This window comes from Nanorana parkeri, unplaced genomic scaffold (assembly GCF_000935625.1).
Source record: "Nanorana parkeri isolate BGI_ZX_2015 unplaced genomic scaffold, ASM93562v1 scaffold327, whole genome shotgun sequence".
NCBI classification, from domain to species: domain Eukaryota; kingdom Metazoa; phylum Chordata; class Amphibia; order Anura; family Dicroglossidae; genus Nanorana; species Nanorana parkeri.
In genome coordinates, this window is record NW_017306595.1 from 654,195 (window position 1) to 670,358 (window position 16,164).

At 45.1% G+C, this 16,164-nt stretch overlaps 1 protein-coding gene across 1 annotated transcript in view; it reads right to left on the reverse strand.

The window, feature by feature from the left end:
* The window catches only part of FCHO2 (FCH domain only 2), a 134,405-nt gene that overhangs the window by 86,436 nt on the left and 31,805 nt on the right, over positions 1 to 16,164 (reverse strand). The window contains exon 2 of the mRNA XM_018558243.1: positions 11,078 to 11,169. Within this exon, the coding sequence (XP_018413745.1) occupies positions 11,078 to 11,169 (92 nt within the window). The remainder of the gene's footprint in view (positions 1 to 11,077; positions 11,170 to 16,164) is intronic.

Here is a 16,164-nt window from a genome sequence, read left to right on the forward strand (position 1 = left end):
TTTTTTTGTGGAGCCCGAATTTAAAGTCCGGTTTTGGAACCCCCCCCCCCCCTCCCGGGAAAGTAGTGGTGACATCAGAGTGCTAGACCTGAGCACTGTCACAAGGGAGCACTGTCACTCAAGTATGGTGGCTGTGGAGGAGGAAGCGGCAGCAAGGGGGTGCTGGTAAGAAGTAGAAAACTAGGTGTACCAAACTTTCATCTGAAAAGTCTGAACACTACAAATCAGACCATTCAATTATATGCCAGAAACAATTGTCGTTTGCAATTTCATTTGATTTTAATATTCGATTTCGGAATGAACTGAGCTTCCTGAACAAAAACCACATTCACTATTAGAAATTAATGAAAGAATTTTCATCCTGATCCCTTGATTACAGTCTAAATTGATTGTTGATTTGACCCCATTAACCAATAAAGAAAAAAAAAAATCGAATATTCAGAAAAAAAATTTCAAATGAAATTCTGTGTGCACGGCTTAAGACTGATGACATAAGATGATGTCATTAGCCTGCGTCCAGCAGAAGCAAGCATTTTGGCTGCCTCTCGCCCTCCTGCCCAGTGGTCAGTCACACAGTAGAAAATCCCAAGGTGAAAGGTCGCAGCAGGCAGATAATGTGTGTCAATCATTTGTGAACACAGCCAAGACCTGCAAAAGCACCATGAGTTACATAATTGTCTCATCTCTGATCTCACTCCAGGAAATAGATACTGACCCTGACATAAGGGAGTAGAGCCCTGCCAATAGCAAGATGGCTTCCTCCACTCAGAGATATAGTGCAGAACAAGACATATCGAGTCAGTAATGGGCGGATAATTAGCTGAAGACGACCACAGGCAATACAGATGACTAGTTTTTTGGTCTGTGTTTTTTCGTTGGTATCTTTTTAATGGGCACAGTTTTCCCGAGTTCAGTCCTCTTTACATTGCACTTGGGGTTCAGCTTTATGTGTAAGCATTTGGAGTGCCCACCTCAAAACTCTTCAAGTTTGGGGGGCGTGGCTAGCCGGCGATGTGAGAGGACGTGCTGTTAGTGAGCTCCGCATCTGACCCGCTACCTACATACATTTAGCAGCCATTCCAGTGATTTAAAATGCGAAAGAGCAAAACAAAAAAGGAACTCTAAAAGGTCCCTCATCCACCTACCGCAAATCCCAGGCGTCCACCTCGATCAGGGGATACTTTGATCGGCCGGACCTGCACCCACGAGGCAAGATGGCGCTGGTGAAGGAGGCAGGCGTGAGTCCCCTGCAGCCCATCTCTCAATCATCCCGGGACTCGATCGGGGGTGAATCTCCTGCGGGATCGCCCTCCCCCTCCTCCTGCTCGCAGATGTCCCCGGAGCCACAGCGGAACCAGGACCGGCAGACCGGGTAGGTGACTGGCCGGAGGGGGCAGATGATACGGCGTGGACACCGCAGGCCGCACAGCGGGTAGGCCCCGATCGGGGACCAGACGTTCTAACCCATCCCCGGCCACCTGACGCCACTCATAGGAGGGGTGAATCCCGACCCTAGCAGGCAGAATAAGGGCCTATTCTCGCCTGGACCCTGGGACCCTCCATCGGGAGAAATTAGTAGGCCGCAGAGGCCCAAAAAGAACGGGGACATGAGGGACCTCCCCTCCCCCTCGGGAATTCCACAGGAGACCCAGGCCCTGAATGGAGGAGAGGTGGATGCGGATGTACTGGCCCTAAGACAGACCCCCCCATAAACGCAAGCCTGCTGGAGGGACAGGCCAAACTCTCATCTTCAGGGCCTGATGATGATGATGACTATGCCTCCTGGAGGGAGTGCATGAGGCATATCCCTACTAAACGGGACTTTAGACTGCTGATACAAGTAAGGGACACTTGTAAAACTGAAATTCAAGTACTCCATCAGGACTTCCAGCATCTGACGCAAAGAGTGGAAGACATAGATGGGGAAGTTCAAACGACTAAGCATGATGTGTACCGCCTGCAATCTCAATTTGTGGCACAGGCTGCTACCATTCGCGAGTTGCAACGCCATGTTGAAGACCTTGACAATCGTGGGCGCCGAAATAATATTCGCATTAAAGGTTTACCGGAGGCAACAGGATCTGAGGACCTGCCAGCGGTACTACAGATGCTTTTCAATAATATCCTGGGAGCTCCAGCTACAAACAAAATAGAAATTGATTGTGCTCACAGGGCCCTCCGACCGAGAGGTTCTGCTTCCAACCCTCGGGATGTGATCTGTAGAATTCACTATTTTTCAGTAAAGGAGGAGATCCTGCAAAAGGCCCGGAACATGAGATCCCTGGAGCTAGATGGCGCCCCACTACAGATCTACCCGGACCTTTCCTGGGTCACACTGCAACAACGCCGATGTCTCCAACCTCTGCTGACCTTACTGAGGGATAATGACATTCCGTATCGTTGGGGGGTTCCCCTTTAGCCTCAATGCACGAAGAGATGGAAAAAGCGCCATACTTGGTGCCGGAAGACCTGTCAGATTTCTGTTCGGATCTCCGCATTAATTGCCCTATCCTTACTGGATGGGACCCTTTGCCAAAACAAGGTCCTGAACCCTTTACCTGGCACGGCGGCACACCCAGGAAGAAGTCGGTCAGGATGGAACCGCCTGGTGACGCCTCAGCTCGCAAGCAGAGGGGCTCTATTGGATCCACTCCTAGACGTCATCGCTGACTGACTGATTTCTTTTTGCATACCTGAGGGACCTACTTACTGCTTTTACATACTGTTGATAGTTCATGCTATTATTGGAACAGGGGGGTACAGTGCCTTGCAATCACTCCTTTTTTTACTTTCTGGAGGCTTGCTGGCTTTGCCGCCCCGTGGCTGCTAATCCACTTTATTTTTGATATACTAACATGGTAGCGGGTGGATGGGGCGGTATATGCTCTTACCCCATCTCCCTTTCCTACTTTCACAATATTCACCGTTGAATATTGCCAAATAATCCAATTCCCTACCACCTCTCTCCTCTCCCTACCCTTCCAACCAACTCCCCACCCCCCCCTCGTGTGGGGGTGCCCAATACCAGTGGGTGATTCGGTTATTTGGTCTCCAAAAGAGTCAGAGAAATACTTTTGTTGTTTATCTGTGTGTGGAGACGCACTTTACCCCGTAGCACAGGGCTTGGCCTTTCGATTACTGCTACACTAACACTGGTTACCTGCCCTTGTGTGTACAATGTTAATTTTTTCTTATCTGTTTGTAATTATTGTTATTTTTAGTTTTGTTTTTCAGCCTTGCCTCGCTTCGCCTTGGATGTTGACTTTGCTATGGTCGACTCTTATCCTCCCGGGGTCCACTGCGGTTTTCTGGATGCCTCCCGACCATGACTCAGGTCTGCTTACGTCTCTTATTAGTGTGGAGCGTGCAAGAGTGGTGACATATCCATTACAATGGTTTCCTATTTTAGGGAACGATACATACTCAGGTGTCATTTTCCTTAATATCCACCATGGCGACAATCCCTGCATGTAAATTGTTCTCTTTAAATGTTAAGGGCCTGAATTCTCAAACTAAGAGGAACTTGTTATTTAGAGAGCTGAAATCCGCAAAAGCTAACAGTGTTTTTGCAGGAAACGCACTTCTGCCCACTTAACTCCTTTAAATTCCTAACCTCTCAATATCCTAGAGCTTACGCTGCATCTATTACAAATAAGAAGGCGGGGGTAGTTATACTGCTGAGAGATACCTGCCCCTTTACACCGGAACAGGTCATACTGGATAAACAGGGGAGATATGTCATGCTACATGGAGTCTGGAGAACGGTTCCCATTACGATATGTAATGTGTATGCTCCTAACTGTAATCAACTTATGTTCCTCCAAAAGGTACTTGCAAAACTCACTAAATGGGAATGCACCTACCTTGTTGTTGGAGGTGACTTCAACTTACCCTACTCCATGACGTATGACCATTTACCCTTACCCAATAAACAACCCCCTAGAAATACCACCTCTCAGTCGAGACGCTTCCGACTTCTCTTACAAAGATATTCCCTTATGGATTCTTGGAGACTGATTCATCCCTCGGAGAAGAGATACTCTTTTTATTCACCTGTTCACAAAACTCATACTAGACTGGACTACTTCCTTGTGAATACTCCGGTCATGAGAAATCTGCTGTCTGCTGAGGTGGGAGTTATATCTTGGTCTGACCATGCTCCTAACAAAGGTCTTCTAAAGAACGAGGTGACCAGGGATGAGTTGGCGCAAAAAAGAGATCAGATCTTACTTTGTTACTAATATAGGTTCGGTTTCATCTGCTTCTATTTTATGGGAAGCCCACAAGGCTACTATAAGGGGCACCTGTATAGCACTGTCCTCTAAGATTAAGAGAGACCGCTTGCATAGGGTGAAGCAATTGAAAACGGACATTGTGGAACAGGAGCGTATACTTGCTGCTAAACCGTCTAAATATATCATACGCTCTCTAGTTAATCTTAGAGCCCAACTACACCACCTGCCTATTCACAAAACGGAAATATCCATGATGTATCTGAAACAGAGATATTATGAAAAGGGAAATAAAGCACACTCTATTCTTGCCCGTAAACTAAAGACTGATATAGATAATAGGAGGGCAACATTGGTACGGGATGAGGGAGGGGTTCTCCAGCATCACCCTGACAGAATAGCGGAAGTCTTTGGGGAATTCTACAGGGGACTCTATCACTTAGATGGTCCCGCTTTCAAAACTGGGGATGAGTCCTTGGAGTCCGAGATGGCACAATACCTCTCCTCCTGTGACTTGCCGAAACTCCCGAGGATTTGGAGGCGTTAAATGCCCCAATATCCTCGGAGGAATTGAAGGCTACTATCCAGTCCCTTCCTAACGGTAAATCCCCGGGCCCGGATGGATTTACGTATCTCTACTATAAAACGTATGCAGACATGCTTATACCACACTTGATGTCCCTCTACAATGGGTTCCTGAAAGGAGATCTCATCCCCTCGTCCTTTCTTTATTCCTACACATTGTAGTTATCCCAAAACCTGATAAGGATGAAAAAATTTGTTCCAACTACAGACCCATAGCATTACTCAATTCGGACTTTAAACTATTTACTAAATTACTAGCGAATAGATCGGCACGCCTTCTCCCGACCCTTATCCACAATGATCAGATGGGCTTCATCTTAAATAGACAGGCAGGGGACAACACGCGCCGTCTTATTGACCTGATAGATATTACTGATCAAAGGAGGGAACCGACTCTGCTGATGAGCCTCGACGCGGAGAAGGCTTTCGATAGACTGAGCTGGCCCTTTTTACACACCACTTTAGACAAAATGGGAATTGTTGGTTCTTTTGCTCAGGCGGTGAAAGCACTATACTCCAATCTGTCAGCCTCTATCAAACTGCATAATGCCAATTCCCGGATGTTTCCTATACATAATGGGTCTCGCCAGGGTTGCCCTTTGTCGCCACTCTTGTTTACTCTCTGCATGGAATCTCTAGCGTCTAGGATTCGGATGACTTCAGACATCACCGGGGTCACGGTGGGGACTCAGCAGTTTAAATGGTCTCTCTTTGCTGATGATATTATTTTGGCTTTGACCAACCCGCTGGTGTCGCTGCCCGCTTTACACGCGGAACTGCAGGCATACTCAAGGATGTCAGGATATAAACTTAATGTGGCCAAAACTGAAGTATTGCCCATTCATATCCGCCCATCTATACTTTCTATATTGAAAACATCCTACCCATATACCTGGGTCCAGGACTCCTTGAAGTACCTTGGAATACGTCTTACCCCGAGCCCTTCATTTTTATACTCGGCTAATTACAAACCCCTTTTTTCCTCCTTGAGAGTGTTGTTGAGACAATGGAGGTCTCTTAAATTGTCCCTGACAGGGAAAATAATGGCCATTAAAATGACGTTACTGCCAAAACTTTTATACTCCTTTGAGACTCTGCCGATAAAAATTCCTATCTCGGACCTGAATTCCCTGCAAGCAGACATTCTGAGATTCATATGGGATGACAGATGCCACCGTATCTCCAAGACGATACTTACCGCACCGGTTGCTAGGGGTGAATTGGCGCTACCACTTTTGGCCAAATATAACATGGCGGCACAACTGCGAACTATTCCTGCACTCTGCTCCCCCATACCTCAATCCAGATGAGCGGAAATTGAATTTCAGTGGCTGGCGCCAGTCCACCCCAGTGCTATGTTGTGGTCCCGGCCAGCCCGACGTAAGGACGGTAATTCCCTGTGTACTTTGACCTTGCAATTAGAAATAGACATGAGCTACCTCCCAAAACCATGTTTCCATTTTTACAGATTAAACACTATGCTCAATCCATATCCCCGAACCTCAAATTTGATAAAAGAACACCCTTTGAAATGCTTTGCAGTTCCGATCCCTCCCAGAAAGGTATGATTTCAGCTATATATCAAATGCTACTCACTCCGCACCCGGAACATTTTATCCAACACCCTTATATGATCCAATGGGAAAAGGACCTGGGGGCTCCTATCACGAGGGATCAATGGGAGATGATATGGAGGGCGGCAGCAAAATCGTCCATATGTTCAACTTATAAGGAGAACCAGTATAAAATATTGTATCGGTGGTACTATACTCCCGAACTTCTGCATTCTATATTCCCGACCGTATCGCCAGCATGCTGGCGAATTGACGGACACACAGGTTCTCTATACCATATATATTGGTTCTGCCCACAACTGCAGGTTTTCTGGAAGATGGTACAAACTACATTGGAGAGCCTGCTGCAATTAAAGATACCGCTAGAACCCATCCATTACTTGTTGGGACTTCCGTTCCTGCACCTCCGAAAATATGGGTGGAAATTGGCCTCCCATATCCTGACGGCAGCTCGTTGCCTCATTGCCCTCCATTGGAAACGCCAAGCCCCCCCATCTGAGGTGGATTTTTACCAACACATCAAAGAGGTGCAGGAGATGGAACTTCTAACGGCCAGACTGAATAATACTTTACATATTTATAAGAAGGTGTGGGCAGCCTGGGATTATATGGAAATTCAGATACTGAAGTCAGGGGATGCAACCCGGGGTAGTCCTGTGTCCAGTGGGTTGGGGCGTGATAACAGCAGCGTGGTCATAGGATCACCCTGAGCCGAACTGAAATTCGGAAGATGGATCCGTGGGGGGAGAGGGGATTGCTAATGGCGAACCGAGGCTGGGGCAGTGTGGTAGTTTGTTAACCATTTACGAAGTGCATTTAGGCGCTTCTTTAGTTCTATGTTGGTATGGGTTTATGCTTGAGTATACTTACGTCTGAAACCGGAAATGGGTTTGTACATGTTTCCATATGCATGACATGTTTTCACTTTAAGTTTAAATACTAAGATAGGCTTGATTTTAGCTATGCACAATCTGGACAGCATAATTGTTTATAGGAAGGGAGCACATAGTGGCTTATCTCACGGGATATATCTATTGTAACTCATGCTCAAGAATTGAACCTAATTATGCATACTTACTAATGGTCTACATGGCCCGTAATAATGATGTCTAACTGATCTTATCAAATGTAAGCGCAAATGTGAGTGCTGCTAGGTGGGATGGCCCTGATCCATCTGTATACACCCTCTCTGTGAATCTCTTATTACTGTCCACCTGATGCGACTTGCTATATATACTGTAAACCTTACCTTGTTTGTATGAAAATAATAAAATAAAAAGTTATTCACAAAACAAAACAAAAAAAAAACTCTAAAAAGTTTGTCAATTTAAAACTACTTTGCCAACACTTATGTCCAGATGACGCCCAGGGCTCGTGATGATGAGATGCACATCATTTAAAATCTAAAAACCTGAACCAAATGCAAAAGGTGGCTTTGAATATAACCCTTATATGCAATTTGATTGGATTTATAGATACAGAAAAAAAATATGAAAAACAAAAAAGAAAATCTAAAAATGCTACCATGGAAAATCTATGAAGTCCCTCTGTGTAGCAAGCCGTACAGCCAAGGCCCTCTTCTTAGTTGGAGAACTACTACTCCAAACTATGCCTGTAGCAAGCTGTGCAGCCAAGGCCCTCTTCTTAGTCTGAGAACTACTACTCCAAACCATGCATGTAGCAAGCTCTACAGCCAAGGCCCTCTTCACAGTCTGAGAACTACTACTCCAAAGCATGCTTGTAGCAAGCTGTACAGCTAAGGCCCTCTTCTTAGTCTGAGAACTACTACTCCAAAGCATGCTTGTAGCAAGCTGTACAGCTAAGGCCCTCTTCTTAGTCTGAGAACTACTACTCCAAACCATGCACGTAGCAAACTGTACAGCCAAGGCGCTCTTCATAGTCTGAGAACTACTACTCCAAAGCATGCAAGAAGTGAAATGTTTGTTGACATTATGGTGGGATCTCTAGTTCTGATCATGTCTGAGAGTAAACAATAGCTCTAGGATGAAAAAGGGTTAAATGTTACAGCTGGTAACAACTGCCAAAGCTAGTGTTTTTTGGCAACAATTTGGATGCAATAATTCAGGACTAAATAGGACACAGCTGGAATCACAAAGCCTTGACTGTTTCCAGTGACAAAGAGCAATGACACAAGGCTGACACTACCCTGCTCCACCGATTCATGGGACTCATGATAATATTACCATAAATGAAATCACAAATTCTTAATAAAGTGATCTTTCTGTTGCTTATTCTGGTTGTGTAATATCTCATGGTCACAAGCAATGCAACAATTAGCCATTGCAGCTGAATAAGTGACCAAAACAAAAGCTAAAGGTTTGCAAATCTTCCAGAACGCTGGATAAAGAAAGTCATGAATAATATAAGAGCAGCACATATGAAAGGAATTAAGACTTTCAGACTTCACTGGATGCATGTATGTTTTAGGTTATTGATTCACTGTTCATTATATTGAGTAGGTCCCCCTTGTGCCATCAAAACATCCCTGACCAATTGAGGCATGGACTCCACTAGACCTCTGAAGGTATACTGTGGTATCTGGCACCAACCTATAAGCTGCGAGGTGGGGCCCCCATGGATCAGACTTGTTTTTCAACCAAGTCCCACAGGTACTCGATTGGATTGAGATCTGGAGAATTTGCATGCACAGTCAACACCCCCAAACTTGTTGTTGTGTTCCTCAAACCTTTTTAGAACCATTTTTGCAGTGTGGCCGGGGCGCATTATCCTGCTGAAAGAGGCCTCTGCCATCAGGGAGTACCATTTCCATGAAGGGGTGAACTTGGTCAGCAACAATGTCAAAGTAACATCCACATAAATGGCAGGATCCAAGGTTTCACAACATGACATTGCCCAAAGCATCACACTGCCTCCATCGGCTTGCTTCTTCCCATAGTGCATCCCGGTGTCATTCCTTCCCAAGGTAAACTGACAACCCCGTACCTGGCCATTCACATGACGTAAAATAAAATGTCATTCATCACACCGGGCCACCTACTTCCATCGATCCGTGGTCCAGTTCTAATGCTCATGAGCCCATTGTAGGCACTTTTGGCAGTGGACAAAAGTCAGCATGGGCACGCTGACCGGTCTGCGGCTACACAGCCCCATATGCAATAAACACTTTTCTCTCAGAACCAGTACTAACGTTTTCAGCAAATTGAACTACAGTAGCTCTTCTATTGGATCGGACTACATAGGTCAGCCTTCACTGCCAACATGCATCAATGAGCCTAAAGATGGCCATACACTTTACAGCCATCGCATGACTTTCATCTTGCGATGGTTGTAAGGTAATTAAAAGCTTGTACGATCTGCCCATCTTGGACAGGCAGATCGTACTTGCGATCATCGCAAGCCCGCCCCGCTGAGGGGAGGGCTTCCGATGACTGCAATGCTGAGCGGGCAGTGTGCGCTTGTGCACACAGGCCCGTGGGGCATTTGTCTTACGAGCACGCCACAAACCCGCCGACAATCCTATGATGTTTTGGAGTTGCTCAGTCAGTCTCGTCATCACAATGTGGCTCTTGTAAAAGTCGATTAAATTCTTACGTTTGCCTATTTTTTCTGCCTCCCACACATCAACTTCAGGGACAAAATGTTTAATAGCTGCCTAATATATCCCTGCCCTCCCCCCCCTGACTTCCAGGTACCATTGTAACCAGATAATCAATGTTATTCACTTCACCTCTCAGTGGTCATAATGTTATGTCTGATCGGTGTGTATACATATACAGACACATTTACAGACTACAGACTACACACACACACACACACACACACACAAACACAACTGATAAGGGGACCTTACATTGTGCCATTCAACATATGTCTAAAAAAAGAAAAAAAAAAAAAAGACTCTAGTTCTCTAGTAAAGAACCTTATGAAGCTTTTGTAGTAGTTGTGATAAGACCAGTGATCAATTAAATTTACTGTGCCTTCCTTCAACACAAGATTAGCTGCTTTAAAATGTTAGCACCCCCCTGGCCTGGCACACTTCTAGTCCTCCACTCTGCTGATTTAGGTCAGCATGGGATGGTTGGGCCCACTGAAGTCTATTGATATTTCCAGATTTTCTAGCAGCACTCAAGGACAGGAAGTACTTCCGCAGTCTTCACAACACAAGAACCCAAACATCACTCTGCCTTATGCTAATTGCAATAGTTATGTCCACTGAAGTCTATAGGGATTTCTCAATTTCCTCACATGCTGCAGAGTAGCTCTCATGAGCATGTCAGCAGTGCAAGTGATGTGGAGGAGCCAAAATACAGATCACCTGATGTCTCTAAGGATGCCACAGGAGTGTAATTTGCACCTTACACTTCGCTCTCCTATCTGCACAGAAATGAGCTCCATGGAGTTCTTTAAACTCAGGCACCATTAATTGTGATAAAAGGTTTCCAGGGACGTCTGATCACACCTGGCCCACCACCATGAATGCCTCCGTCATCAACAAAGAGGCAGGTGTTCTGCTTATTCTTTCACATGTGGGAGATGAGAGGAATGGTAGAGAAAGCAGCTGCACACCGCCGCAATACAGACAGTCATTTCCAGGCTGCCTTGGATGCTTTCAGAGCCCTTGGCACAGCACAAACAGTCTAACCACTATTTTCTAATCCTATACATTGCGGGTCACACACAAATATACACATTACAATGTAGCACCTTTCACGGATAAATTCAGAGAGCTCCTTCGTTGATATCTGGCCATGTTTCATGTTGTGATATAGCACATCAAATCCATTATTCTTTTCCCCCTAGAAAAAAAAGAAAAGAAAATGTTAATAAAATAATAGCGCATACAAAAACCTAAAGAGTAACAGAAGGAATGCACGGCATAAAAGTAAATACCAGTATTAAAGCCACTATGAGAAAAAATAAACAAATGGAAAAAATAAACCTGTTATAGGTAATACTTCCAAATCTTCAGCATCAAACACACTTCTGGTATTATCAGATGCCTGGGTCTCCCCTGCTGCACACTGTGGTTCATTCCACTGCTTGCTACCTCACTACAGGACACGAAGGACAAAACCACCCGATAAGTGCCAGAAGTAAGGGATGTTAAAGATTTCTCAGCCAGCTTAGACACAGTGCAAAGATCAGAAGCATGGGCGAGGGGACAAGTAAGGTTTAACTTTCCTCTAACTCTAAGAATTGCTTTAATACAGGGGCGGACAAAATTATTTGGAATTCAGGAGCCAGTCTGTACAATGCAGGAGCCAGCAGGATTTTTTTTCTTTAGGAGCCAGCTCCCTTGACAACCAAGACAAACCTCATAAACCAGATGGCGGCTGTAATTTTTAAGGAATTACATTTTTAAGGAATGTGTACAGACTGGCTCCAGCCCTGCTTACATAATGAGGAAAGCCAGGAGTAGGAACTCACAATTACACCCTGTAAATCTAGAGGCAGTCCACACTTGATCTCCTGGCAAGCACTCATCACACACTTTATAGCTCACTTTAATCCTTCTAAAGAAGTTTTTTCCCATGTTTTGCACACACATTATAATGCACATTTTACGCCTGAAGGTTACTTAAACCCAACAAAACAACATAAATCTTCTGAAAGAAGAGGACCTGCAGAAAAAACAATATGGTAGTCGCAAATTCTACCAAACATGTCAAAGCCATAACATTGCTACAAATCTGCAAAACAAATTACACCCAAAACTGTGCATAGATTAGGGCTGCAACAACTATTCAATTATGATTGGCAATTGGCAACAGTTGAAAAAATAACCGGGCAACTAATCGATTACGAGAATAATAGTTAGCTGCAGCCCTAGCATAGATGAAGCTACAAAAGCCTTTACAGCTCACCAGTTAGAGTTAACCATATTTAATGGCCCTAAAATGATTCCACTCACTCCACCATGCGCAGTCATACCCAACTTGTGGAGCAATCGTCGGTTACACGTGAGCACGCTCTACACACTTTTTCACACTTTACTCTTGTTGCCATCACAAGGGGACTGAGAAGCCTCCTATGCGATAGCATATATGGCGTGACACGTTCTCTTTACGGATGAATCAGGGGTCTATTAGACAACTAACATCTCATCTGCACCCCAGTAAACAAGATCAAACTTAAAAGGAGAACTATGAGGCGAGTGCTTTTCACTCACCTCATAGTTCTAGCCGACCTGTGACAATGAGACTGTCACAGATCGGCTCAGTAGATCGGGAGGTGAGCGAACACATACCGGGTTCGCTCACCTCTCGATCCTGTCACGGCTCTCTGCCGTGACAGAGGGAGGGGCTGGATTCCCCTCTCCCGGCTCCGATCCGCCAGCGCTGACTGGCGGAACGGACGGGGGAGGGGGCGGGTACAGCTGGCTCTGCCTCTAGATAGGCAGAGCCAGCTGTCACTCACGCAGCTGGGCGGATCTCGACATCGATGTTGGGATCCGCTCCGGCTGCGGCGTCTCAGTATACCGCGAGTCGTAGCTCGCGGTATACTGAGACTAGGGTGACGGGAGGACGCTAGTTTGTGTCCTCCCGTTACCCTAAGGAGAACTACGGGGAAAAGCCCTGACCCCATAGTTCTCCTTTAAACAATGCTCTATCTTCTTGTTTTTCTGGCCAGAGCTGATGGGTTCTGACAGCTCTAAACCCAGAAGTGCTCCGAGCCGAGAGCTTCGGGGCAGATCAGGGAATGGGTGTTTTTCCATCTGCTCCTGCTCGCCATTAGAGCTGCAGCTAACGATTATTTTCAAAATCGATTAGTTAGCCGATTATTACGTTCGATTAATCGGTTAATCGGATAAAAAATAAAATAAATTTTTTTTAAATGGCTCCAGTGATGGGACTTCTAGTTTGTATTGAGGTTGTAATCCATCACTGGAGCGAGCCGGGAGCGGTGGAAGTAAAAAAGAAAAAAAAACTGTGGTGTGCAATATAGTGACATGGAAAGTGTAAAATTATACAGCAATGAATGCAGAATGGCACCGGCTATAGAGGACTACAAATCCCAGCAATAGTACATTATAGCTGGTGGTATTCTGCATTGCGCTGTATAATGCATTATTGCTATATTTGTAGTCCTCTATACAGCGCAATGCAGAATACATAGTTACATAGTATTTGAGGTTGAATAAAGACATTAGTCCATCAAGTCCAACCTATTAGGATCTCATTCTAGGAGTACCTGTACCCCTGTATATTACGGTCCCTTAAGAAATCGTCCAAAAGTTTCTTGAACAATTCCACATTCTTTGCTGAAATCACTGTCTGTGGCAGTGAGTTCCAGACCCTAACTGATCTTACTGTGAAGAACCCCCTTCGCCCCTTGTGCTGGAATTTTTTTTCCACCAATTTTAGGTGATGGCCTAGGTGCGGCACGCAGCGTGTGTGGAGCCTTATAGGGCCAACCAATCAGAAGCCGATTAAAATCGATGATTGAAAAAGTTGACAACTTTTTCAATAATCGATTATAATCGATTATGTCGATTAGTTGTTGCAGCCCTACTTGCCATCCTTAGAGTATTTGCTATGGTCCCAGGCTCCTAGGAGCAGCAGGGGGGCCCTGCACATACCATGCCCATTAAAAGCAAATAGGTGGCTCTACAGACACCCAGATCACTTATCAGAAATCCAGAAGTCTGCTGAAACACAGCTAAAGGCTGCTACTGTTGCAGGCTTGTTTTAGCCCTTTGATTGTGGGACAGATCACTGACAGTCGAAAGGCAAAAGGGACCTATCCACCCAAAAGATATATTTCACTGCAGATGAGGTCTGGATACCTAAGGCGATCCTGTTGCCAGACCACGCATTTCAACAATCTTTTAATAAGATTTCATGTGCATATTAGACATGTTATTTACCTCCAAAAGCCTCCCCTGTGTAGACATTTAAAAGCCCTAAAAACTGCTGCTTGGTGCCGCCATCTTGGATGCGATGTCAGCACTAAGAGCAATCAGGCAGTCCTAATACAGGAGAGGGCAATGACATGCAAGGGGTGTGTTGCATGGTCATTTTAGATGTAAACAATGATAAGAATACTTTGGCGTAGGATTTCCTTCAGTCTATATAAAAACATATAAATAGAAGCAAAATACGGTAACCTTCATGTTTTTTTACTGAAATGATGCCGTTCTAATAAAATGCTTAGACAGAATGGCAGCATGTCACTGCAGGCAGGCTGTAGGTATTAGGAACGTTTATCTAGTGCTCGGCATCTGTAATCAAACTGGCCAGAGGATGAATAAGCAAACGTTCCTACACACCATATCTTTCTCCAGAAAGGAGCACAATTCTTCCCATTGATAAGAAACACAGTAAACCATTTTCAGCTGAACAATATTACTGAAGAAACCCAGACTAAGACATTAGCAATTATTGTAACATTGAGGGGTGTTTACTTTGTTAATGTTAATCTGCAGCAGTATTTAAGCTAAAGGTTACAAAGAGTGAGCAATAAGCAATACGTTTCCTGCACTAAGTGACGCACCTATGGATACCAGGAATATACAGTAGGTTCAGGCAAGTCTACCACAAATTATATTAAATGCAAACCCAAACTAAGTTAGTTTGCTAAAGTAGTGTGCATCATAAACTGCCATTTTTGTTTTACTGTTTTTCACCTTTTTTATCCCTTGTTGCATAGCAGTGCTGTTGTTGATCTCCTGCAGCCTCTTTGCAGCCACTTTCTGTTTACCTGGGTACACGCCAGTGATGGCTTAATGGCTATCAGTAGTCTCCAACAAAAGCCCATGTGACAGGCTGACACCGCCGGTGTACAATTCAGTGACCGGGATAGAATGTGGTCACCCTATATCAGGAAGTGGCTGTACAAGGACCATCTCCTACAGGCAGTGAATTGAACACCAGGAGGACCCTGCCCTCCTATGAACATGAGAGAAGACTCTGGCCTGGTATGACACGTGACCACAAGCTTTTAGGCCCGGTACAGATCTACGCGATCCGGGATCGGGCAGGCCTGCACAATGCAGGCCGCGATTGCCGCGCGGCCCCATTGATTTTAATGCGGTGACATCTGTGCGGCAATCACAGAAAAAAAGGTACATGTGCCTTTTTTTTCTTTTGCGATACACGACTCGCGGGCGGGACAACCATGCGATCCGCCCGGCGGGACTGGGGTGCCATAAGAAAATAATGGCACCCACAGTGCGATTGGTGCACACCTAGGCGACTCCTGACCGCGTGGCAATCCGTGCGGGATAATGCACGATGGCCGCGTAGTGAGGTGTCACCTAGGTGTGCAGCGATCCTACGATGAGTAAAAAAGGCCATTTATAATGCCATCAGTTAGAGGAGGGTGGGGGCCAAAGGGGGAGTCCAGGGATCAGCTTTACAATGCAAGCTGCAGATAGCCATTTTCAAAAATGTTACTAAGAAATTACATAAACCTGCTAAAGAATAGAAGATTTTTAGTGCTTGGGTTAACACGCACTTTAATTAGCCCGAAGGTTGGAAAAGATTGATCCAGAAGCTTTAATTAAAGTTGCCTGGCTGTGTCTAGCTTCAATATGTTTGAGCAACAGACCTGGAACAAGCCGGTTGTAAATGAGTCAGCATGACAATCTGGAACCCAACATTCTCAACATAAAGGTCAGCAATGGCAGCCCCCGTACCTTTCTCATAACAAAATATGCAGCACCTTAAAAGAGAACTATAGCCAAAACTTTTTTATAGAAGTGCACCGAAATGAAAACTTCGAAACCAAACAGAAATGAAAAAAATATGTCAGGAGAAAACCGAAATGTATTTTTTTCTAACCGTTTCAAA